At 49.8% G+C, this 23,979-nt stretch overlaps 3 protein-coding genes across 5 annotated transcripts in view; 1 reads left to right on the top strand and 2 right to left on the bottom strand.

Annotated features, from left to right (window-relative positions):
- Positions 1-1,577: 1,577 nt before the first annotated feature.
- On the bottom strand, positions 1,578-4,827 carry DDAH2 (dimethylarginine dimethylaminohydrolase 2). Of its 2 annotated transcripts, XM_012653703.1 has the most exons (6): positions 3,426-4,827; positions 3,209-3,308; positions 3,014-3,087; positions 2,745-2,864; positions 2,066-2,215; positions 1,578-1,880 (listed from the first exon to the last, which is right to left on the bottom strand). In XM_012653703.1, the coding sequence occupies exons 1-6, from the start codon at positions 3,720-3,722 to the stop codon at positions 1,764-1,766; spliced, it is 858 nt and encodes a 285-aa protein (XP_012509157.1). In that variant the 5' UTR covers positions 3,723-4,827; the 3' UTR covers positions 1,578-1,763. The 2 variants fall into 2 exon arrangements, with proteins under 2 accessions (XP_012509157.1, XP_012509158.1); XM_012653704.1 differs by lacking the exon at positions 2,745-2,864 and having other exon boundaries at positions 3,426-3,867.
- Positions 4,828-5,139: 312 nt separating this feature from the next.
- Positions 5,140-10,477, bottom strand: CLIC1 (chloride intracellular channel 1). Its single transcript, XM_012653702.1, has 6 exons — positions 10,174-10,477; positions 8,108-8,217; positions 7,785-7,910; positions 7,522-7,628; positions 6,746-6,927; positions 5,140-5,554 (listed from the first exon to the last, which is right to left on the bottom strand). Exons 1-6 carry the CDS (start codon positions 10,210-10,212, stop codon positions 5,393-5,395), a joined length of 726 nt encoding a protein of 241 aa, XP_012509156.1. The 5' UTR covers positions 10,213-10,477; the 3' UTR covers positions 5,140-5,392.
- Positions 10,478-13,487: 3,010 nt separating this feature from the next.
- The window catches only part of MSH5 (mutS homolog 5), an 18,297-nt gene continuing 7,805 nt past the window's right edge, over positions 13,488-23,979 (top strand). The window contains exons 1-12 of one of the 2 annotated variants that reach the window (XM_012653697.1): positions 13,488-13,666; positions 13,909-14,067; positions 14,624-14,747; positions 15,650-15,730; positions 15,882-15,944; positions 16,673-16,794; positions 16,981-17,090; positions 17,320-17,355; positions 17,695-17,777; positions 18,470-18,515; positions 21,858-21,996; positions 22,128-22,190. In XM_012653697.1, coding sequence (XP_012509151.1) covers positions 13,601-13,666; positions 13,909-14,067; positions 14,624-14,747; positions 15,650-15,730; positions 15,882-15,944; positions 16,673-16,794; positions 16,981-17,090; positions 17,320-17,355; positions 17,695-17,777; positions 18,470-18,515; positions 21,858-21,996; positions 22,128-22,190 — 1,092 coding nt within the window. In that variant the 5' untranslated portion in view covers positions 13,488-13,600. Of the gene's footprint in view, positions 13,667-13,908; positions 14,068-14,623; positions 14,748-15,649; positions 15,731-15,881; positions 15,945-16,672; positions 16,795-16,980; positions 17,091-17,319; positions 17,356-17,694; positions 17,778-18,469; positions 18,516-21,857; positions 21,997-22,127; positions 22,191-23,979 lie in introns of those variants that run through there. The other variant, XM_012653700.1, reaches the window with a different exon arrangement.

Here is a 23,979-nt window from a genome sequence, read left to right as displayed (position 1 = left end):
GGCATCATCATAGCTCACAGCAAGCTCAAAATTCTGGGTTCAAGCAATCCTCCTGCCTCAGCCTCCTGAGTAGCTGGGACTACCACCATGCCCGGCTAATTTTTCTATTTTTTGTAAAGACGGGGTCTTGATTTTGCTCAGGCTGGTTTCAAACACAAGTGATCCTCCCTCCTTGGCCTCCCAGAGTGCTAGGATTACAGGTATCCTTTCTCTCCCTTCCTCCTCTTCAAGAAGCTCTCATCCACAACCAGTTTTTAGCCCCCACTCACCTCTGCAAAATGACACCCAGAACTCTCTCCAGCTTAGATCTCAAATTTGGAATTTCTAAACTGCTCCTCAGACATTCCACCTGACTGGCCCCAGGCATTTTGCACCCAGCATGTCAAACCCAATTCATTGTCATCTCCCAAGCCACCCACTTAATCCTCCTCTGCATTCTCTCTTGATTAACCCAGTTGCCCAAACCAGAAACCGGGAGTCATGCAGACCATCCTCCCTCACTGCCACACAATGAGCCATCAAGTCCAGTCTATTTTAATGTCACTAACAAATCCACACCCTTCTCCATGCCCAGCGCTGCCACCTGAATGTACTCTCATTTTCTTCCTGTTTTCCCCATATCCCCACCTCATCCCCAGCCTTTGCTTTCCTACCTGAAGTCAGAGAGATCCTCTCCAAGTGCTTAATGCTCCTGACAGCCTTTATTTCAGATAAGATCTGGTGCGTTCAGGGTGGTATGGCCATAGACGTGACAACCCTTATTTCATAACTACAGTATTTCTCTCCTCAGCCTTCAACTCTGCACCCATGGGCCTTGGCTTTGGGTACAAGGCATTATAGCACTCTGTCCACTATCCAGGCTTAATTCTGTCACTCCACATACACAAAACATGCTAGCCTTAGAGAATTTCTCCACAGCCCCAAAATATGCCTTTGCCCAGTGCAATTCCTTCTTCCTGGATTACCCTCTTCCCTCCATCCCCCTACCTGCCTGGCTAATTCTTATTTATCCTCAGGACTCAGTTCAAGTGTAGCCTTTTCTGGGAAGTTGTTCCTGACCCTTCTTTCCCACCCCTGCATACACTGATGTTCTAGGAGCCCCTTCTTTGCCTCACAGAAACAGGTTCCTGTGAATTGTTCCATCACAACTTGTATTTCGATTTGTAAGAAATTTTCATGTGCCCTGACATCAAGACACTGACTCTTTTGATACCACTGCTAAGCCTCAGTAAATGAGTGAATGAAAATGAATGTTCCTGGGCGTGTCATTTCTTTTTCCCTATCAAATAGGGGTGGACTGGTAATCTACTGCTCTCTGAATCATCTGAGATTTAGATAAACTCAGTGAGTGATCCATCCACACACTCTCTTCTCTGCCCTGGACACATTTGCCACAGTAGAAATTCTGTTTTTTCTATCTTGTGCCCAAGCACCTATTACATGGTAGGGCAATGAGTCAGCAAATGCATAATGCAAGGTTTCTGCATGAAAGAGACCTTCCCTGAACTGTCCCCAACCTCGGGTTTCAGCCCCGCCCCATCCCTATGCCCCAGTAAGACACCAGCCACAGCCCAGTCTAAAAGTTCAATTCCATTTTATTGGTTCTGAGAGAGAAGACTCGCCCAGTGGCCCCTATCCTTTTCCCCACACTCTGCCCTCCCCCATCTTGAGGCCCTTTCCCCACTACTGCCCTACTCAACATCCTCTATCTAACCCTCCTCCCTCTTCTGCTTCCTGTGCTGCCCTACCCCAAGGACAGGCCCTCAGCTGTGGGGGCGTGTGCTGAGCACCAAGCAGAGAGAGCTGAGCCCGGCACCGGCCTTCTCCAGTTCTGAGCAGGACACAGGTACCAGCGTGACATCAGAGAGCTTCTGCAGTGCCTGCAGGGAGGACATGGAATGGGGAGAGGGGAGTAAGACGTTGAGGCCAGAGCCAGCCCCCCACCCCCTGCCGCCCCCGGGGCCTCACACAGGCTTCTAGAAAAGAGACCCCTCCTTCCTCCCACCAGGAAAGCCTGAAACTCCTTTCTCCGGTTGTTGGTGGTGGAGCTCCTACCCTCCCTCACCTCCTGGCTGTTGGGCAGGTCCCCACCTCCACGGTGCAGGAGGAAAGGGGGCACACCAGGCAACCCAGGACGAAGAAAGAGACAGTCAGCAGCTGCGTCATCTGGCAGGGTCAGGGAGGCATATGGGTGATCTGTCAGCACTGCCATTGCCTGGGGAAGAGAAAAGAGGAAGCATTCAAGTCTCAGTTTCTCAACAATTGAGTCTGCCTGCCTCCCTACCACCACTAAGGGCTGGGGATAGAGTTACATTTGTGGCATAATGACAGCAAGCACATAGACTTACTATGTGTCAGACACTGTTCTAAGCACTTCAGTTACCTTTGCTAATTTCCAACTTGGACTCACATGCAGTTCTTTTCACCTGCAACTCTCTTCTTCCCTTCTCCAGCCCCCACCTGCCTGTCCTATCCATACTTAGAGTCACAGCTTAGATCACTTCTGGGGAATTTCTTGAAACTGCGGAGGAGCAAGTTAATCACCCCTGTTCTGCAGTCTCCCAGCTCCCTGTCCCGCTGTTGTAACTTCTTATTTACTTGTGTGTTCTGACCACTAGAGGGAAAGCCAGGTGAGGGCAGGGATGGGGCTAATTCCCTGAGCCTCCCAGCTCCCCGCCTCCCCGGCCAGAGCCACGCCCGCTTTCGTTTGGCCCCGCCCCTCCCCCAGCCCCGCCCCTCCTCACCCTGACTGCCTTTTGAGCAGCGTCGCTGCTGCCCGCCACAACAGTGCGGGGTCCCCCCATGCCGCAGAGGCCGCGTAGATGGGAGGGGCCCGAGACTGGCACAGTAGAGACGGCAAAGTCCTTGGGAGAGCAAGGGAAGGTATTCAGGGGCGAGGGAAGGGCGAGGGGATAGATACCCTCAAGCATAGGCTGCGCTCAGCCTCTCCCTCCCCAGCGGGCTCTCAGGCCCTTCCGACCCGTTTCCTCCCAAGGCTGGTCCCTCTCCTCACCCGGAACGTGTCCGCCACGATCTCCGCTCCTCGGTGATTGGTCCACTTGGAGAGGCCTACGAAAAACTCCCGGCCTGAGTCCAGGAGGCGGCGGAGGTTTGAGGGCGGAGTTGGAAACAAGGCCGGAGACGACCCAGTCTCCCAAACTCTGCTTCCCTGTGCCAAGACCCAGGGGTGCCGGCACCCCAGCCTCACCGGTGAAGAGAACGTCAGTGCCATCCAGCGTCGCGTTCTCGTCTCCTATCTCCACAATTCGGAGCCCCAGGTCCTGGAGGGCCTTGCGGACTCCATCAACCTTAGGGCAGGAGAAGAGGGCGCGGGGCTGAGACACTACACTCTTAATTCTTCCCCCAAACCCCAGACATCAGCTCCTCCCACCCTTTCCCCTACCACACCCTTGCTTGGCGCTCACCTCTGGCCTGCGAGCCGGGCTCCAGGGCCGCGTGATTAGGGCGGTGTCCCCTTGGATCACAGCCGTGTCACCAAGCAGTGGTCCCAGTGGCAGGGACTCCTCAGGAGGCAGTTCTAGCAACTGCAGCCCCAGTCGCTGCCTCAGTTTACCCCCCAGCACCCCGTGCTCTCTTTGAGCTTTGGCCAAGTCCAGAGCCGGAAGGCCAGCCCCCGCACCTTCCCCCGACGCCAGGCTCTCCGGGACCCCCCGGATCAGAGCATGGGAGCAGCGGCCCAGCCCCTCCCCCGGCGTCCCCATCCCATCCACACAGACGCCCCCTCCGGCCGCGCTGATTTCTTAGTTTTCTCTCTTTTTACTTCACCTGTCTGGGAGAAGGAACAGAAAAGGGGGGAGGCAGAGAAAGACATGCAGAGAAGGGTGTGCGGGGAGGTTAGGAGCGCCCAGGTCTTCCTCCCGCCATCTCTGAGCGCCCCTCCCACTCCGCCCCACCCCCTCCCGACCTTCCTCTACTGTCGACCTCACTCTACCCCGCACCCTCTCGAGTCTGCTTCTTTAAGAGGAGTCCGAGGAACAAGGCTGGGATCCCTAATCTCCAAAACACCTGTTGCCCCGACTCGGGGGCTTGGTGAGGTCCCTGACCGGCGCCCCTCTTGGCAACCGCTAGGATGCGCTCACTCCCCAAAAATGCAGCGGCCCCGCCCCCTTAACCCTCGGCTGCTCGCTGGTGTAGGGACCTTAAGTCCGGCTCGGGACCCACAGGGGCTATGGGACAGGCGGAGAAAGCTGGGGAGAGAGCCAGGGCCTGGGGGATGGAAGTCCCGGATGCCCGAATGAGGCGGGGAGAGAGGGGTGGGGGGAGGAATTAGAGCCTAAGGAGTTAAGCATCCTCTCTCCACCCCGGCCCGTCACGTTGCCCTTAGCACGACCCAGTATAAACCAGACTTAGTCCCGGAGGACTGGGAGAGGTCTAAAACGAAATGCAAGGGGCGGGGAAACAGTGGGCGTGGTTCCGGGGCACTCCAGGCTCCAGGACCCGGTCCCCCAGTCCATCTTCCCCCAAAGTCCATCCCGCCAGCTCCGCGCCCACATGCTGGTTCCCCGCACTCTCTGTCTGGTGCGGGTATGGTCCCAGCACCCCCAAACTCCGGCCCCCATACGGTCCGGGGGACACCCCCCACCCCAGACTCACCTCCAGCTGCCACCCCCACTCCTGTCGCGCTGTGATCTCGGCTGGGGTCCCACCCCCTGAGGACAGAGTTGATGGGGAAGGGAGTCCCAGTCTTCAAGCCTCGGGAACTGGGAGCTCCAAATTTTAGGGGGTCCTCGGGTAGGCGAGCTCATGTACTACGATGGGGCGGGGGCGCGACGGTCTGGCTGCTCCGGGGCATTGTCTAAGCGGGACGGGGCGGGGCTTCTGGAGGCCACACCCATTCCGCCCAGCTATGCCGCACCCATTCCACCCAGACTGTGCCCCCCTTGCCAGAAGTCAGCACCGCCCGCCCCGCGAACGCTGCCCAGGCCCACCCAGATTTGGCCGGCCCTTGCGGCGGGGCTGCAAATGCGACATGGATCACAGGACAGCGCTACGGTGGACCGGCACTAAAAATCGCAGCCCCACCACAAATGTCCGCCTTAATTCCTGGCTTCTGCACTGAGCTCAAGATCACTGATCCACTCCTCATCTGGTGTCACCCTCATTTCAAGCCACCTTTGTGTAAAAACACTAGATTTTTATTCTGTATTTTATTACTGAAATAGGTTGTCCTACCCACCCCACCCCACAATAAAAATCTCACCCAGGCCCCCATCCCTTTCCCTCATCCCCTCCCCCCACCCCAGCCCTGCACAAGTGCGCCAGGGCTCCCTGCCCACTGGCCATTTTGGAGTGTGTCCATTGGGTAGCAATGTGGAAACTACCCAGAGCCTCTGTGGAGAAAACGGAGGGGGCTGAGAGCTCCAGGAGGAGCTTATTTGAGGGCCTTGGCCACTTGCTCACAGGCCAGCTCGATCTCCTCATCATCTGGACAGGTGGAGGCGAATTCTTCCCGAGAATAGGCATTCCTCAAGTATCGATGCACTCCCCGGAATGCCTCAGGGATGGTGAATCCCCGGTACTTCTTACACACCACCTGGGGTGGGGAGAGGAGAGGCACAAACATGTTAGCCCAGGGAAGCTACTGTCATGCTGCTGGTCTTTCCTTTCTCCCAAGGCCTACGTGATTAAACCAGCCTTCTTGTCCAGGCATTCAAGAACCTCCATCATCTGGCTTCTCTGCCGGCCATACTTACCTCCCACATGAATCATCTTTCTCCAATCCTCAGTGTCTTGTAACATCTTCAGCCTTCCTCTTCACTTAGTGAAATCCTGGCCATTAATAACCAGCCCTCTTCCAGACCACCTCATTCCATGGCGCTACTTTTTTCCTCTTGATTTTTTTTTTAAAAAATTGATATTAATTCACATACCATAAAATTCTCCTCTTGAATTTCCACAGTGACTTTTGTCTCTATTTTTCATTTGATTTTTAGTCATGTGTCCTTGTTAAACTTTCATGTGAACGTTGTATCTTCTCAGTTAGATTACAACTCATTGAGGCAAGTACCAATCACCATACATCTTTGTGTCTTTCAATGCCTAGTGTATATAGTTGCCTGTCCATGGAATGAGGTGGTCTGGAAGGGGGCTGGTTATTAATGGCCAGGATTTCACTAAGTGAAGAGGAGGGCTGAAGATGTTACAAGACCTTGAGGACTTGAGAGAGACGATTCACGTGGGAGATAAGAATCAGTAGGAAGAGAAGCCAGATGGTGGAGGTTCTTGAATGCCTGGACAAGAAGGCTGGATTACACAGTCATGTGGCAGACTGACATTGGGCCCATGTTGCACAAACTAAACCATAGATTTGAGGCTATGACAAAAACATGAGAACCAGCATTTCACTTTCACAAGAGGAAGTGAAGACTGAAGCTATAAAGAGAATTAAAGCTTTGACTTTAGGAAAAGCCTGCTCTGTCTAATCTGGGGATTTGGCAGTGATACAGAGATAGGAGGAGCATTCTTCAAAGTAATACTGGGGTGTGTTACTCTCAGCCAGTCTGTTAGTACCGATGGCTTCTATTGTGGAATGTAATTCTCTCAAACAGTGGTCTTGCCAGCAAGGACTGTAAGGACTGGGGTGGGGTCTTCCATTAGTAGCAATCTATGGAAATCACCCTAAGAAAGAAGCCACCTTTGGAGTGGTTGTCATGGGAAGCCCTTGGGGGAGCTCCTTAAAGAGCCATCCCAGTGGCCATCCTCTCCTTCCACAATGACCACACACCTGTACTATGTGGAGTTTTGGCAACAGGTTGCAGTCGGCCAGGGTGAGCTCGTTGCCATCCAGAAACTTCCTCTGAGAGATGCCCTCATCTTCAGCACTGGTTTCATCCACTTCTTTTGGGAGGGGGGATGTCAAGTAATTGTCTAAAACTTTCAGGGCTTTCAGGAGCCCCTTCTCCAGATCTGTGCAGGAGAGGAAATTGGTTAGAACTTCAGGAGATCGACATAGTCCAGAAAGCATCATATGGGGTGGATACTAATGGCCAATCCAAAATAATAATAGCTAACATTAATGTAGTTAGTTTTCTATGTGTTATTCTAAGCACTTTACATTTAAAAACAAAACTCTATTTAATTCTCATATCAACCCATGAAATAGGCATTGTTATCCTCATTTTACAGATCCAGAACTGGATTTACAGAGAGGTTAAATGATTGCTCAGAGTCACACAGATAGTTGGGTTTGTACTCAGGTGGTCTGGATCTAGTCATTGTTTTTAAGCATAACCCTATTCTGCCAGAAAATAGGCCAGCAGCCAACTAATGTCCCCAACGGGGCAGAAGAGGCTAGAGGACAAATGAGAGAGGCTTAAAAGTCTCAGCCAGTGAGAATGCAGGGAAATATAGCAGTAAAGCAAAAATGGAGGGACTGGGAGAGGTTTACCAACATCTACTCCATCTCCCTGATATCTGAACTTCCAGGTGCCCCTAGCACCTCCAAGCCCTGAGGCTTCTCTTTTCCTCCAAGGACCCAGGCCTTTGACCCCCAAGACTCACTATCATTGAGTGCTGGGTTTGAATTCTTGATGTAGGCAGAAAATTTGGCAAATATGTCCAGTCCAGCTGTGTTGGACTCAGGGTTCAGAGCTGCCAACTTGGGGTACCTGAAAGCCAATGGGAAAAACAAGGTAAAATATCTCACTGGGAGAAGGCTCAGCTAGCTCCCCTGCCCCAGCCCCATCGCCATCTGTTTTCCATTTCTTCAACCTGTTTCCCAGAGTCTCCCAGGTCCCCCCTCCCCTTTCCGAGTGTCTCTATACCTGGGAGGGCACAGCACTGCCTCCAGAAATTCCTCAATCTTGTTGGTGTCTGTGTGTACTTCAGTGCCATACAGCAGGAATGGGAGCTGCCCTCCTGGGCACAGTTTCTGCACTGTCTCAGTCCGCCTGGAGAAGGGCCCAGGCATCAGGACAGGAAAAAGGGGTCAGTGAGAACCAGAACCGGGGGATGAAGGGATGAGGGAAGAGAAAGGGACTCCAGAAGGAGGGGGGGAAAAGGTTCAAGACAGAAGGACTAGGGTTGGTGAGTGTGTATGCACATGTATGTACACAAGGGGTGTTCAGAGGGACAGAAGTGAACCCACCTCTTGGTGTCAACGGTGGTGACGTTGAAGGTGACTCCTTTGAGCCAGAGCACCATAAACAGTCTCTGGGAGAAGGGGCAGTTCCCAATCTTGGCCCCGTCACTGCCAGCCTGAAAAGCAACCCCCACTGCAAGATTAGGCCCAGTGTACCCCACACATCCCCAAGCCATCCTCTACATTGCTACTCCCAGACCAGCTGTTTGCTGCCTAGTCATGACACATACACTGTCCTCCACTAAAAGCTCCCCCCAGAACTGGCTTCCCCATTCTTGGGCCTACATCAAACTGGGGTAGGTCAGTGGGAAAATTTTCTGCAAAGGCAGGCTTCTGGTTTCCCAGAGAATGAGGACAGGTGGGAGGTAGGCAACGGGGATGGATCTTGGATGGATCTCTGTACTCCAGAGAGGAAATGGTATGGGACTTTGGTGGGGCCAGAGTTGTAGGCTAGAGGCCTGGACTCCTGGGTTCCTGAATGGAGTAGAGTCTGAGGACAGGAGAAGTGGGGTGGGATTTGGCTGAGTGGGGAGTTGAGTCAAGGGGTCCCAAGCATCACCCTAGAGATGTGGAGGGCCTTGCAGAAGGGGGCTGCCCTCTAATTAGCAAGTGGTGACCTCATTCCCCCAAGGGACACCTCCCCCTAAGCCGAGGGTGATTCATCTCTCTATGTCTCCGGCCTCAGCAGCTTCCTTCCTGGCAAGGAAGTGGGGGCAGGGACCTGTGAGGCTGAGGCCTGGGCAGCTAACCACCCACCCCTACTGCTGGGGTGTCCCAGCACAAGTCCTCTGACTGCAGATAATCCTCCCCACACAGGACCCAGGCTGGATTCTCTGCGGCAAAGCCTCCCCCAGGAGTAAAAATAGCCCCGGAGGCGAGTGTGAGAGTGAGGTGGGACCACACCTAAGGGGGCGGACCCAAGCGAGGTGGACTTCACTGGGCCCGGGAAGAGGGAAGGGCTGCCTGAGACCTGAGCAGAAAGGAGCGGCAGAGACACGCAGGAACACACAAAGATGAGATGTACAAAAGTGGGGGAGTGGAGAGAAAGGAGCAGGAAAGCAGAGGGAAGGGAGAACGTGCAACAGGGAGACGCGACGACGGAGGAGAGAACACCGAAACGGGAGGGAGGGGCACAGAGATGAGGTCCCAAGACCGGGAAAGAGGGCAGCGCTGGTGGGGAGCGCAGCGGCCGCCGGAATGGGGAAGAGCCGGGCAGACACAGAGAAGGCGGCCGCCTGCGGTTTTGATCCCTAAATGCCACGGGACCACCTCTCCTCATCCACACCCACAGAGAGAGGAGAGAGTCGGGCGAATCTTCTCCTGCTTCTACAACTCCCAAATCCTGAGTGCCCTACCCCAGCTCTCCTGATTTCTCTCCCACCTATCCTCGTGGTAGCTACTGCGAAACTCCCATCTCCTTGCCGCCTCCCTTTCTCTCGATTTCTGGGGACGTTCGTTATCACCGGATCACTTTCCAGCCTGCTTCCCGAACTCCACTCCCACTCTCCCCTCTCTTTCCTTCCACCCCACCAATTCTTCCCAGCGTACTTGCCTCACTCTCAAGCCTCCTTCAACACACCCTCTTCCTTGAAACCGCCCCTGCCACACACACACACACACACACACACACACACACACACACACACACACACACACACACCTCTCCCCGACTACGCCCCTCATCTTCCGATCTTCTCCTAGGGCCACACGCTCTAACTGCTGTTTCCCTCTGTCCCTCCCAAGCCCCGCTGGGCTCCCGCTGCCCCTTTCTCTCCCTGTCCTTCCGTCGTCTCGCCCTCCACCCCACCCCAGTCTCACTCCTAGAATCTCTCCTTTTTCTCTATCTTCCTTTCCTTTAGGCTGCTAGAAATTTGCACTTTTACAAACTTTTCTGGGCTAATTCTAAAACTCTCATTCCCTGCTTACAAGTTAATTTTCTCCCCCTTCCGTCCCACCCCAAAGATTGCACGTGGGATTGGGGGTGCGGGTCAAGGAGGGAAGGGATTGAGGAGTTAAGGCTGGGGCTGGCTTCCAGGAATTCGGATGGCCGAGGAGAGAGAAGGTGTTCTTACCTTCACGAACAATTCGACCTGCGGTTGTTCTTCAGCCATGGTTGCGTTGAGGACCAGGAAGTGGCTGTCGCTGGGGGAACTGGGAGGGGCTGGGGCCGAGGAAGGCGGGTCTCAGAGTCAGGAATTCTCTCCCCCAGACCTAGGGCTGTTCCTTCAGCGCAACACAAGCCCAATCAGACCCACTTGCTCTAGACACGGCCTCCCCACCAGCCCAGCGCGCCGACGCCCGGCTCGTCAAGCTCTGTCCCCAGGCGGGCTGGAGCAGGGAGCCGCTGACTCACCAACCAGCCCCGCCCTGAACCTGGGGTGGGGAATTGGAGGGGGGCGGGGTTGGACGATGTAGGGAGTGGGTCCGGAGGGAAAGTCCTCAGGTCTCCCGGAGGATCGAGATGGGGGTGTTAAGGGGAGGGAGTCCTGAGAACCTCTTTGTTTCTCCCACCTCTCTTGAACACAAGAGTTTTTTCTGCCTCAGTTTCCCTGCTTCATTAATCAGAGAACAACCCCACTCCATCCTCATATAAGAACCTTGACACTAACAGCTTGGGCAAGCCCATGAAGATCCAGAAATGTGGTTTTGGAATGGAATGGTGGTCGTTTAATGCTTCTCTATTCCCTCCTGACTCCAGTCCAAATTCTGGGTTGCTAGGACTGTGGTCTGGAAGAAGAACTTGGAAGTGGAAGGCTGGGATTGGGGATAGGAAGTTGTGATAGGTAAAGTTGGGGATGGGAAGGGAGACTAGCAGGTCTTGTGCTAGGGAAACAGGAAGCTGAGGCTTCCTTGCCAGGAAAGCCCTATAGCTGGTCACTTTGTGCTTCCACTTCTGCTCCTCCCCATCCCCATGGGGGCCCCTTCCTGTGCCCCTTGCCCTCTTCTCACTGACAGGTTGCCTTGGAGATGGGGCAGAGGGTGGGGTTATGGAGGCTCTAGGATAGAGCTGCACTGATCTTGGGGTATGTGGGGGGGTGAGGGGGTTGGTAGCTGGTCCTATCATGGGGATAAAGCAAAGATCAGACAAAATAGTTTGAGTGGAGTCCTTGGGGACACATACATAAATAAGTAGGGTGGAGAGAGGAAGAGTAGCTCTCTCCCTCCCCAGTAACCCTGATTTTGGAGGTGCTGTTAAAGCACTTTATGACCTGCTGAAAAACAGCAGCAGAATATGTCTCCCAAATGACAGAGATATTCTTCTCTTGCCTCTTCATCACCCTGTGTCCAAAATAAGACCTACGATTCCAGAAAACCATGCGGAGTGCAAGGACATAGAAACAAAACAGGGCTTGAAACTTAAAGAAAGAGAGAGACTTGGGGGAGGAGCGGGGTGGAGTGATGTGATGTGCAGCTGAAAACCAGCAGTTGGTGATTTCCTCTAGTGCTTCTTCTTCGGGTTTTCTCCTGCCTGAGGGAAGGCCCGTTTCTCTCCAGACAGAGGGAATATATTTGGTGTTTGCTCCCTTGAACTGTAACAACCTATAAGGATATAGAATGATTCCATGAGTGCATGTGCGAATCCTGTCCATGGTGACCCTCAAAATCTTCACACAGGACCCCTTCCTACTGAGGGGAGGGGATCAAAGCAGCTCCACTTCCCAGGGTCCTCTCCTGTTCCAACTGGTCAGTGTCAACTAGAGGGTATCTGCCCCACAAAGATCACCCCTCTGAGAGAAGCCTCAGGTCAATGGGGCTAGTTTGAGACATAAACAGGTTTGGCAGCCTCTCCCCTGCCTCTCTTTTCTCTCCTACAGCTTTATAGCTACAGCTGTCCTGATCATCAATATTGACTTTGGCTGGCTGGCATGGCTACCCCCAGGGTATCTTGCTTTAACTTCCCAGGTGACAGGCAACACTACCCTCTCCTGGAACCATCCAGCAATGCCTCTTGGATCTGAGGCTAGGGCTGCACCCCCAAGTCTTGTATCAGAGGTTTCTCTCCCTCCTCATCTCTTTGTCCCTGTTTTTTTCCTATTTCAGTATCTCCCCTTTCCTTCCCTAGACTTCTCTTTCCACTCCCTCCCCTTCCTGGGCTTGGTAAACCAGTCCCTAATCTCTTCACACCCTAGATTGGAAGGTGTGTCCCTCTCTGACACTCCCCAGAGTTGTCACCAACCTTCTCCAGGTTTCCATAGTTCCATTGCTCAACAATTTGCCAGGGGTAACCATTAACCCAGCCCTCAACTCTGCTCTGCCACCTTTCTCCCTAGAGGGAATTTTCCAATCATTGGTCAGCACAGCCAGGAAATCTCAGTCCCACCGTCTGTCCTAACCTCTTGGGAAGGAGGAATCTCCTCATCTCACGGTACTGAGAACAAAGCTGGGGAGGAAGGTGCATTTTAGGGGACTTTAGAAAAGTATTTATTTGTTTCTTTCTTTCTCCCTCACAATCTCCCCCCCGCCCCGCCACCCCCAACACACACATATACACACTAATAAGCTTTATGGAGCAGAGACTTCATTATGTCCACCGCTTTAAATCTATCCCCTGGCCCAGAGTAGGCACTAAATAAATAGTCTCTGAATGTATGCATGATACCGCTCTGTCCTTAGGACTGTGTATGTGTATATAGGGATATGGGCATGTCCCAATAGTAGGTGGTGTTCTGATCAGATCTATTTCTCTCTGCCAGAATTTGGTGTAATTCAAATGCTTCCACCTCCGCTTGAGCAGCCCGGATAATACATTAGGCGCTGTAATACCTTTGTGGGAGTGGTCATGCCCTGCACCCAGGAAACAGGCAAAGTATAGTTGAGACGGGAGTCCCGATTATTTCCGCTTGTTTATTTAAAACACTCACGTAGCTCTTTGCCAGGCACTGTTCTAAGCTTTTTATAAATATTAACTCAGAGGGTACAAATATTAACTTAGCGTTGTTGGCATGGGTTGAATTAATGTTGCTTATCTCCACTCTCCAGAAAAAAAATAGTGCCTCTGGCCCTTTAATGTCGGCCTCCTCCCCATACCCACCCTCCACGCCCCCAGACCCCTTCCCGGGGCTGGGACTGTAGTTCGGCTCCAGACCTTCTCGCCCGCTCCCCGCTGAGCCAATGAAAGCCCAGAAACTGTGAGGCCAGAGGCCCGGCTGCTAAGCAACAATGGAGGGCGGGAAGTTTGAACGTTCTGGCCCCGCCCTGAATGAGAATAGGCCAATCACTGTCCAGACTTTTCAGTCACTGCAGTTCACTCCTCCCTCTCGCCCTGTCGGATCTCTAGGCTGGATCCGGGTATCTCCGACGGACAGCGGCTAGGAGGGCGGGGCGTGTGCGTGCGCACCTCGCCTGCGCGCTCGTGGCGGTTGGTCAGTGGGGTGATCTGGCTTACGTCGCGACCCAGGTGACAGAAAAGGCGGGAAAACGTCGCGAGTTGGCGACAACTGGGGGAGGAGGGAGTCCAGAGCGTCAGGCCGTGGTCATGGGACGTGATTGCCAGAGGCAATGAGGTTGGACGTGCACAGCTCGCCCACGGGGCCCTCAGACGATCTCCTTCCAAAATACCTCTGCGTGACAGAAATGAGGGTGGGGCACGTGGAGTTTCCCACAGTCTGTACTTCAGTGAAGTAACTGAGAAGTGTCTCCTCAAAATGCCCCCATCCCTGTCACCACAGCTCTCCACGCCACTCTCAGCCCTGCGCCTCGCCCTCTCGCAGGTCTCAGTGGACTTGCATTTCTGCGCGCAACCCTACGCCAGCCTCCTCGTGGGTGAAATGTCGCTTCTGAACCGCCTTCTCTTTCTGCATCCGCAGAGCCTCATGGCCTCCTTAGGAGGGACCCCAGGCAGGACGCCGCAGGGACCGGGGCCTGGGGCGGCCTCCGCCAGCTTCCCCAGCCCGGGCCCCACCCCACTGCCCGGCCCCAGGGAGGCAGAGCAGGAGGACGACGCCGAGGAGGAGGAGCTGGCTGAGGTCTCTGGGGGCGCAGGAGCTCCAATCGGGAGAGCAGGGAGTTGACACAAATGTTAGAATAAAAGGGGGTTGGGAAGAGCTAGGCAAGTCTCTTAGCTCTGCTGAGCGTCTGTTTCACATTTACTAAGTGGGGGTGATGATGCCTGTCCCAGAGGTTTGATACAATGATTAGCATTTACACACACAAATGATGTAGTGCATTTGGTTGTCACTATTCTCCACCATTCACAGAACAAAAGTTTGATATTTAAGGTCTTTCACAATCTTCCATTAATGTCCCTTTCCACATTTACTATAATGTAGTAAATGACACTACCAAAACTTCCCGTGGCCTGACCCTGGATGTGTGGACTTCCTCGGGTTGCTCCTACTCATTAGAATACCTTTGCCTGATCTCTGCACAGTACAAATTCACCTGCCAATGATCAGATGGTGACAACTGTGCAAATAAAGACAACAAAATGAGGGGGAGAAAGGTTAACATGAAATAAGGATGACAATAGCCTACACTTACGAATGATTCAAATATTAGTTTTCTTTCTTCCTCGCTGGACAGATCCATTTGTGTGTGCTATGGAATTCAGGATACTTGGGCATTGCCTACTATGACACTAGTGACTCCACCATCCACTTCATGCCAGATGCCCCAGACCACGAGAGCCTCAAGCTTCTCCAGAGAGGTGAGGACAGAGCCATGAATTCTCCTACTCTCTCTGGGGTTGGAAGTATGTTTCATACATATGTCCTTACCTGACTGTCTTAGTGCATTTTGTGTTGTTATAAAGGAATACCTGAGGCTGGTAATTTATAAAGAAATAAGATTTATTTGGGCCGGGCGCGGTGGCTCATGCCTGTAATCCTAGCTCTCTGGGAGGCCGAGGCGGGCGGATTGTTTGAGCTCAGGAGTTCGAAACCAGCCTGAGCAAGAGCGAGACCCCGTCTCTACTAAAATTAGAAAGAAATTAATTGGACAACTAAAAATATATAGAAAAAAAAAATTAGCCAGGCATGGTGGCGCATGCCTGTAATCCCAGCTACTCAGGAGGCTGAGGCAGGAGGATCGCTTGAGCCCAGGAGTTTGAGGTTGCTGTGAGCTAGGATGACGCCATGGCACTGTAGCCCGGGCAACACAGTGAGACTCTGTCTCAAAAAAAAAAAAAAGGATTTATTTGGCTCACAATTCTGAATGGCTGGAAAGTTCAAGATTGAGCATCTGCACCTAGTGAAGGTCTCAGGCTGCTTCCACTCATGGTAGAAGGGGAGATAGCATGTGCAGAGATCATATGGTGAAAAGAGGAAGCAAGAGAGGGAGGGAGGTGCCTCGAATTCTTGGGCTTAAGCGATCCTCCCACCTCAGTCTCCAGAGTAGCTGGGACTACAGGCGTGTGCCACCACACCTGGCCAACTTTTATAAATCTCATTCATAACTCCTACCTATGTTTCCATTGTGCAAAACACTCCCTATCCTTAGAGGGAGGAAGTAAGTAGAGGGGGAAAGGGGTAGCAAGAGGAGGGTTATGGGTTCTCTCTTAGACAAACATAAAGATCCTTTAACTCACTTGGTCTCTGTTCTCCTTCTAAGTTCTGGATGAAATCAATCCCCAGTCCGTTGTTACAAGTGCCAAACAGGATGAGAATATGACTCAGTTTCTGGGGAAGCTTGGTAAGGACTGGGGAAGGGAGAGAGGGAAAATGGAGAAGAACTAATGTATGGAATATTACAAGAGGCTAGAATTGGGTGAGAGGGAGGGGCGGACAGAGAAAGAAGGACTGAGATGTACAGAATAATGGTGCTTTCTTTGCCTCCCCCACAGCCTCCCAGGAGCACAGAGAGCCTAAGAGACCTGAAATCATATTTTTGCCAAGTGTGGATTTTGGTATCTCTTTCCTTTTGCTTTGCACAATCACCCATCCCAGTGTCCCAACTTTTTCTCCTAACTCCACCCCCATCATTAGAAATCTTCCCTCAGCCTTATCTCATCCTAAGCCTTTGTTCTTTCCATGCCCCGTCTCCCCAAGATCTCTTCTGCTCCCTACCCTTCAATAATATGCAGCTTATTGTGAAGCCTCTGCTTAGGCATGTCTAGGGATGGGGGCCTCCCCTAAGAGGGAATGGTGATACTTTTTGGACAGGTTTGATGGTTGGAATTTTCCCCATTAAGGCAAAGCCATATATCACCAAAAAAAAAGCACTGCCTCAGTGACCACGATGATCCATAAGGCACTTTCATAGCCTTTCCAGGTTTACAATAAAGACAGGGAATGTTTTATTTAATTAGATGTTGAAGCATTAGTGTTATTAGTTCCTCTATTAATACAATTTTTTCGACCAAAATCCTCAATTCCAGACAGATATCTTACTCCCCTGAACCATATATCTTTTTCAGATTGTGCTCTCAGCCAAATATCTTTATATTATATGTAGACTAAAAAGAGAATTAGACTAAGAATCTGAAAATTTGATTCTTGCTTCAGCTTTCCATTAACTGCCAGTGTGAGCTTGAGCAAGTTACATTATCTCTCTTGCTTCTATTGTCCTGTTCTTAAAATGGGATGAAAAAATTGGACTATAAGACCTTTCCCTCCTCTTGCCTTCCCCAAATAGGTCTGGAGATAAGCAAGCAGCGCCTCCTTTCTGGAAACTACACCTTCATCCCAGACTCCATGACAGCCACTGAGAAAGTTCTCTTCCTCTCCTCCATTATTCCTTTTGACAGCCTCCTCACAGTGAGATGGGTCCTGGGGGATAAGGGCTGGGAGGGGGCAGGTTGGAGAAATGTACAAAAACCTTAGGTCTAGGGTTGAGTTCTCGGGGGAACTGGCCCAGCCCTGGAAAATAACCATTTTCCCTGGTGTTGTGCAGCCCCCAGGACATTAGGATTTACCCCAACTCCACTGCTGATTCCCTCCCAGGTTCGAGCACTTGGAGGGCTGCTCAAGTTCCTTGGTCGAAGAAGAATTGGAGTTGAACTGGAAGACTATAATGTCAGCGTTCCCATCCTGGGCTTTAAGAAATTTGTGTTGTAGGTGATTCACCCTAACCTCAGTCAAAGTAAGGTCAGGGTAGGAGGGAGGTGGGCAGTGACCCAGTCGGCAAAGTGCTCTAGGACACACAGGAGAACCTGAGAGAATGTGGAGCTCTGGGGAGAAGATTGGGGCAATATTCAGGGAGTGGGGCAAGGAGGTGGAGCTTTGGAATTAACTCAGACCCCTCATACCCCAACCACCTTCCTGCTGGTTTTCTGTCTTCAGGACCCATCTGGTGAGCATAGATCAAGACACTTACAGGTAAGGAGGTGGAGGCAGGCTGCCACTTCTGGGGAGGGAGAAGGATTAAGTTTAAAGCTCTAATAATCCGAATGAGGCTCTAATTTCCCTAATCCTGGGGCTATTAAGATCTCTCTCCCTGAAGAAAGGGGAGGGGGGGTGAAGAGGAAGAAAAACACAAAGGTATCACCTTCCTTTTCTAAAGGGAGAAACTGAGGCACAGAAAAGTGAGGGACAAACCTTACGTGAAGACTTGATCTCAGGAGGATATCCCCAACTCCATCCCATTTTCTCAGTCCTCAATTCCCATTCCCTTGAAAAATCCGGATTACCCTGAACTACTCCATTTCTCCCTGACAGTGTTCTACAGATTTTTAAGAGTGAGTTTCACCCCTCGGTGTACAAAGTGGCCAGTGGACTAAAGGAGGGGCTCAGCCTCTTTGGTAGGTGTGCCCCATTCCTCATCTCACACTACAGAAACCTGCCAGAAAAGCAGTTGGCTCCAAACGTGTGTCCCAGCCCTTCTCTTGCCACTTCTCTCCCATCGCCAGATGTCACTTCCTTCCACTCCAACCCAGCTTTCTTATCCTCTTTGTACCCTCTCTGAGCTTGAGCATCTCCCCGCACTCCGTAGCTATACAGGTTGTTTGCATATCAGGTGTTCCTTTACCAATTCTGTGTTCCTTTCCTGGGTTTGTATGAATGTTTCTACTACTTGAGCACCTGTTAGGGACTTTGGGGGGCCCTACATATAGAGGAGAGCTATGCAACTGCGTAACTGCCTGTGTTTGATTTGCATAGTCTTTATCAGTTGTCTGGCTTTAAGGTATATCAGGGACATCGCTCCAAGTATCTCAGGGAGTTGTGTCCGAGTTTTACGTAAGTGTGTTGAGCTCTTTGTGAGTTTTAACTAGGCCTGCTTTGTGTATTTTTCCTATGAGTGTCCATCCCTCCCCCAAATCCATGTACAGTAATCCTGGCTCAGATTTGTGGCCAGGCACCAGCTTTAGCTACCATTGTGTCCTATATCTGGGCCCCCCAGGCCAGCCTGCCCAATACCAGCACCTCTGACCTAGATGCCTCAGTTTAGACACATACACGTGTTCCATTCCCTGCCTCTACCCTCCCCCCACAGGAATCCTCAACAGATGCCGCTGTAAGTGGGGAGAGAAGCTGCTCAGGTGAGTGGGTCTCACATGCATGCTACACGCTAATGATGAGTTCCATGTACATACTACATACTGATGCCTACTAAGAGCAGTATACAGATTCTCACACACACCACCCCATTGAGTAGTAGTAAAGCAACCACCCTTTACTGAGCACTGGCTAAATGCATTTAATCCTTACAACAGCCCCATGTGGTAGCTAGTATTATTCTCATTTTTTGTTGTCAGCACAGATACACATATACCTACTGATGATACACAGACTTGCACACACAAAGCAGCAGAAACACAACTGTAAAATGCTACTATAACTCAGAGTAGTATCTTTTATTATAAAAAATGCACTTCAGATTTCCCTAATGACTCTCGGATTTGTGTCTCTAGTTTCAGACTCCATATGTGGCATATTAATTGTGTATCATTTTCACCTGCGCTTTTCACAGGCTGCTCAAACTCAGAGCATCCAGACTGATTGATACCCACCAGACATGTTCCTCTTCCTGCGTTCCCTTTTCAGGTTAATAGCATTGCTGGCAGTACAGCTTCTCAAGCTATGAACCTTGAATTGATGCTTCTCCCTCAACTCCCGCATTCAGTTATTCACTAAGGCCTACTGATTCCATCCTGAAATGTCTCTCCCAGCCATCCTTTTCTCTCTTTCCACTGCTCTAATTCTGGCTATCATCATCTAACCTGGAGCATTGCATTTGCCTGCAAATTGGTCTCTCTGCCTCAAATCTCTTCTTTTTCTAATTCATCCTTCATTCTAAAATATGTGTCATTCCAAAATAGAGATTTAAGCATATCAGTCCACTTTTAAATGCCTTAAGTAGAAACAAACAAAATAACATAAACCTCAGGAGGATTTTCCATTACCTTTAGGATGAAGAGTAGCATCTTTAGCAGTATGGTGTTCAGGGTCTCTCCCATTCACCCCGATTTTAATTTCTAGGCTCACGTTCCCAAGCCCCTTTTAAGTCCTTTCCTACTGGATCCACTGTATATTCCAGTCATTTAGGGCCACTTGCCATCATGGAAACACATGAGGCCTGTGTTTATGCTGTTCCCTCTGGAAAGTCATATGCCTGTTCACCTGTCAAAATCTTATATCCTCTTTAAGGTGCTACCCAACTATGACCTTTTTGGTGAAGCTTTCACATGTACCTTTAAGGAGATCAATGTGCACCTTCCTTGTGCTCACATAGTGCTTGTTTAGGTTTTTCTAGTTGCACTGTCACATCAGGTTAGAATTAGAAGTCAGTGAATCTGCTTGGCTCCGTAGCTGTGCACTCTGTCTGGTGGCCGTTCCTGTTACCTCAGTGCCTGACACATGGCCTTGCACATAGCGCTCAGTGAGTGAACACAGTACGTGAACGCAAGCATGTGGGTCACATCATCTCTAAAAACTCAGAGTGGAAACCTTTGCTAGCCTACAGGTACACAATCCCCGACTTCACCTGCCCTGCAATGTGTATCTTTTACGGATTAATTTAGGATAATCTCTGAGGTCATCTCCAGGTAATTGGTGGGGTAATTTAATTACCCACACATTGTCTAGTGCCTCCGGTATAGATCTCTAATCTCAACCAGAGATGGAGGGAAGGAATTCTCAGTGAAGAGAGCTGGATTAAAGGCGGGGGAAGAGGGCAGATTCCCTAGATGGGATCCAAGAAGGCATGGAATCATATAACCTGAATGATGAAGTAAGGACCTAACTTGCCTAAAGCCGGACAGGGTACGAAGAAGGTAACTGAATGTCACAGTATGTGCTAAAGAGCACTGTCCTAGCATTCTGAAGACCTGAGTTTGAGACTCAGCTGTAACTTTCACTAGCAGATGACTTTCAATAAGTTGCTTATCCTCTAATGGCCTCATTTCCTCAGCTGTAAAATTAGGGAGTTTGGCTTGACTAAGGTCTCTCCTGGCACTAGCAGGTCTTGAGTCAGAGATACCTAGGTGTTTCACAAGAAAGTCTGCTTAGTGAGGCTTATGTGCTTTCCCAGCTGGGGATGGGTATTCACAGTCTGGTCTGCACTGCTGTGGCTGAAGCCCTCAATGGCCAAGGAGCACAGGTACCTAAAACCCACCCTGAAGCCATATGCGTGCTCTGCTTCACTCTAATCTGGGGTATTCTAACCCTGAGTAACTGGCCATAGACTACAATGTAAGATACAAATTCTCTGGCCCTAGTGTCTTGACACACTGGCTTTTTTTTTTTTTTTTTTTTTTTGAGACAAGGTCTTGCTCTGTTGCCAGGGCCTAGAGTGCAGTGGCATCATCATAGCTCACTGCAACCTCAAACTCCTGGCTCAAGCGATCCTCCTGCTTCATTCAGCCTCCCAAGTAGCTGGGACCACAGGGGTGATCCACAATGCCCAGCTGATTTTTTTTTTTTTTTTTTTTTTTACTTTTTGTAGAGATGGGTTCTCGCTATTGCCCAGGCTGATCTCGAACTCCTGGTCTCAAGTGATCCTCCCCACCTCAGCCTCCCAGAGTGCTGGGATTACAGGCATGAACCACCACGCCTGGCACACGTTGGCTTTTATATAAAATGGCTGCTTGCTTTTATGTAGAAGAGAATCTGTGGGTTCACAAGTCCTCGTAGAGTCTCACATTCTTCATAGCCATAGGGAGACAGGGACACCCAGAATTGGACAAACACAGATGAGACATTATTTCTGTATACTCATGTATTTTAATTTATTAGGAAATACCTCCAACATGCAAAAAGATAATATAAACCTCTGAATATCCACCAGCCAATTTTGGAATAAGATGTTGAAGCTCCTTAAATGTCCCCCATCCTTCTTTTTTCTCTGCAGAGATGACCATTATTATGAACTAAAGGCGTATCATTCCACATGGCACAGTTACATACTTTCACAGGAAGGGCACAAAAAGGTGAATGTCTGTGTTATTAACCAGCTTTCACAGCTAATACAGACATTTGCACAGCTAAATACAGACATACAAACTCATACTGACTCACCCTGTCCTACTCAGCCAGAGAGAGAGCTGCAGTGCTGGCACACAAATACCTCAACACACTGCTCTCACTCTAAAATATCGACAAGCTCCGCCACATACCCACATGGAATGACACATGGTCTTATCCATCAAAACCGTGACATGCAGACACAGTCACGTTCTCATCCAGAGATTTACAGTGGATACACATAAACACACCCGCATGGATAGGACACAGCATTTGTCACTACATTCCTGTAGCATGTCACGGATACATATTGCCACAATCCCCAGGGACCTGAAAACACACATTTGGCTAATTGAGATCAAGACAATGACGAGGACAGACGTAATTTCTAGTCCCCCCACCTCAACTCTCACTTCCAGGCTGTGGTTCACACGTCCCACTCAGGACCTAGGGGAACTCAATTCCCGTCTGGACGTCATTCAGTTTTTTCTGCTGCCCCAGAATCTGGACATGGCTCAGATGCTGCATCGGCTGCTTGGTCACATCAAGAACGTGCCTGTGAGCCCAGGGTTGGGGGCAGGGACGTGGGGGAGGAGGTTGAGGGGCCCATATTAGACACCAAACTGGGTTTCTGAGGGGCATTACAGTGGGGGAGGGAAAACAGTGGCTGTCACCTTGTCTGACTGTAGCTGATTTTGAAACGCATGAAGTTATCCCACACCAAGGTCAGCGACTGGCAGGTTCTCTACAAGGTAAGGCCTCCCTTCTTGAATACCAGAAGTCCAGGTTAAGCCCCTCAGCTTGTCTTCCAGACCCTCTGTACTTGGGACACCCTGTCCAACTTTATTCCCATCACTTTTTAAAAACTTTGTGTTGTGGAAAATGTCAAAAATATTTAGAGAGAATGATATAATTAATCCCCATGTACCCACCGTGCAGCTTCAATACTTTGACTCATGCCAATCTTGTTTCATCTATATCTTTTCCCGCTTTCCCCTTCTTGGATTATTTTGAAGCAAAATTCCAGTCATATCATTTCACCCATAAATATTTCAGTATGATTTCTAAAAAAAATTATTTTTATTTGTGTATGTATTTTTTTTTTTTTTTTGGAGAGAGAGTCTCACTCTGTCACCAGGGCTAGAGTGCCGTGGCGTCAAAGCCTAACTCACAGCAACCTCAAACTTGGCTCAAGAGATCCTCTTGCCTCAGCCTCCCGAGTAGCTGGGACTACAGGTGTGCACTACCACACCTGGCTAACTTTTACTATTTTTAGTAGAGATGGGATCTCACTCTTGCTCAGGTTGGTCTCCAACTCCTGAGCTCAAGCGATCCTCCCGCCTCAGCCTCCCAGAGTGCTAGGATTACAGGCATGAGCCACTGCACCTGGCCAAGAAAATTATTTTTTAAAAGAATAACAATGCCACTGTCTTGCCTAAAAAATTAATATAATTCTTTAATATCATCAAGTATCTGATATTTAAATTTATAATCATCTCTTCAATGTCATGGTTTTCTTTTATTACCGTTCATTTAATTAGGATCCACATACAGTCAACATATGGCAATGGATGGGATGATGGCTCTTTAGTCTCCTTTAATCTGTGGGTTCCTTCTTCATCTCACCTGCCTCATTCTTTCTCTCTCTTTTTTTCTTCCCCTTGCAAGTTATTTGTTGAAGAAGCTGGTTTATTATTTGTCCTATGGTGTTTCCCTTAGTCTGGATTTTGCTGTTTACATTCCCCAGGTGTTTTTGACACATTTCTCTCTCTTCTATAACTTCTGTAAATTAGTAGATCTAGAAGCATGACTAGGTTCAAGTTTTATTTTTTCAATACTCTTTCATAATGGAGGAACATAATGTCTGATATGTCTGTCTGTCTTTTGGTGATGTTAGCAGCTTTTGATGTTTAATACCTAAATCCATTAATTCTTTAGGGATTACCAAGTAGTGTTATTCTGAATCTGTCATTCCTTCTTCATTTATTAGCCAGGAATTTCTATAAAGAGAAACTTCCTCTCAACTATATATGCTTACTCAGTGATAGAATTCATATAGAAATGTAGAAAATTGCTTGATTTTTTTCCCCCACGTTTATTTATCACCCGTCAATATAGTAAATTAGTTTCCTAAGATCCTCTAAGATAGCCAGTGAGTTTTTTTGTTACTGTTGCTGTTGTTTTAGTATCATTACAAATTTATGGGTTTACGCATGTGTTTCAATCGCTGCATTTTAATTCTTTTTTTTCTTATTTTACATTTTTCTTCTTTTTAAAACCTAAGTCAGAAACATTTTAATTCTTTATATGTGTTCAAATTATTCCATCTTTGGTCAGTGGGAGCCTCTTCATGTTGGCTTCTGAGCCTTTTAAACATAGCTTCCCTGCTCTTTGGTCTGCCAAGGCATACCAGATACATTGTTTGCATCACCTGCTTCTGACCCAGAATCAGACATTTCTCCAAGGAGCCCTGGGTTCTTTTAGAGGGAAGGGATATTTCAGTAGCACAGTCTAGAGGACAGAAGGTGCTCAGTATGTTTT

This window comes from Propithecus coquereli, unplaced genomic scaffold, assembly GCF_000956105.1.
Source record: "Propithecus coquereli isolate 6110/MARCELLA unplaced genomic scaffold, Pcoq_1.0 Scaffold426, whole genome shotgun sequence".
Taxonomy (NCBI): Eukaryota; Metazoa; Chordata; class Mammalia; order Primates; family Indriidae; genus Propithecus; species Propithecus coquereli.
This window is presented reverse-complemented; position numbering and strand designations above follow the sequence as displayed.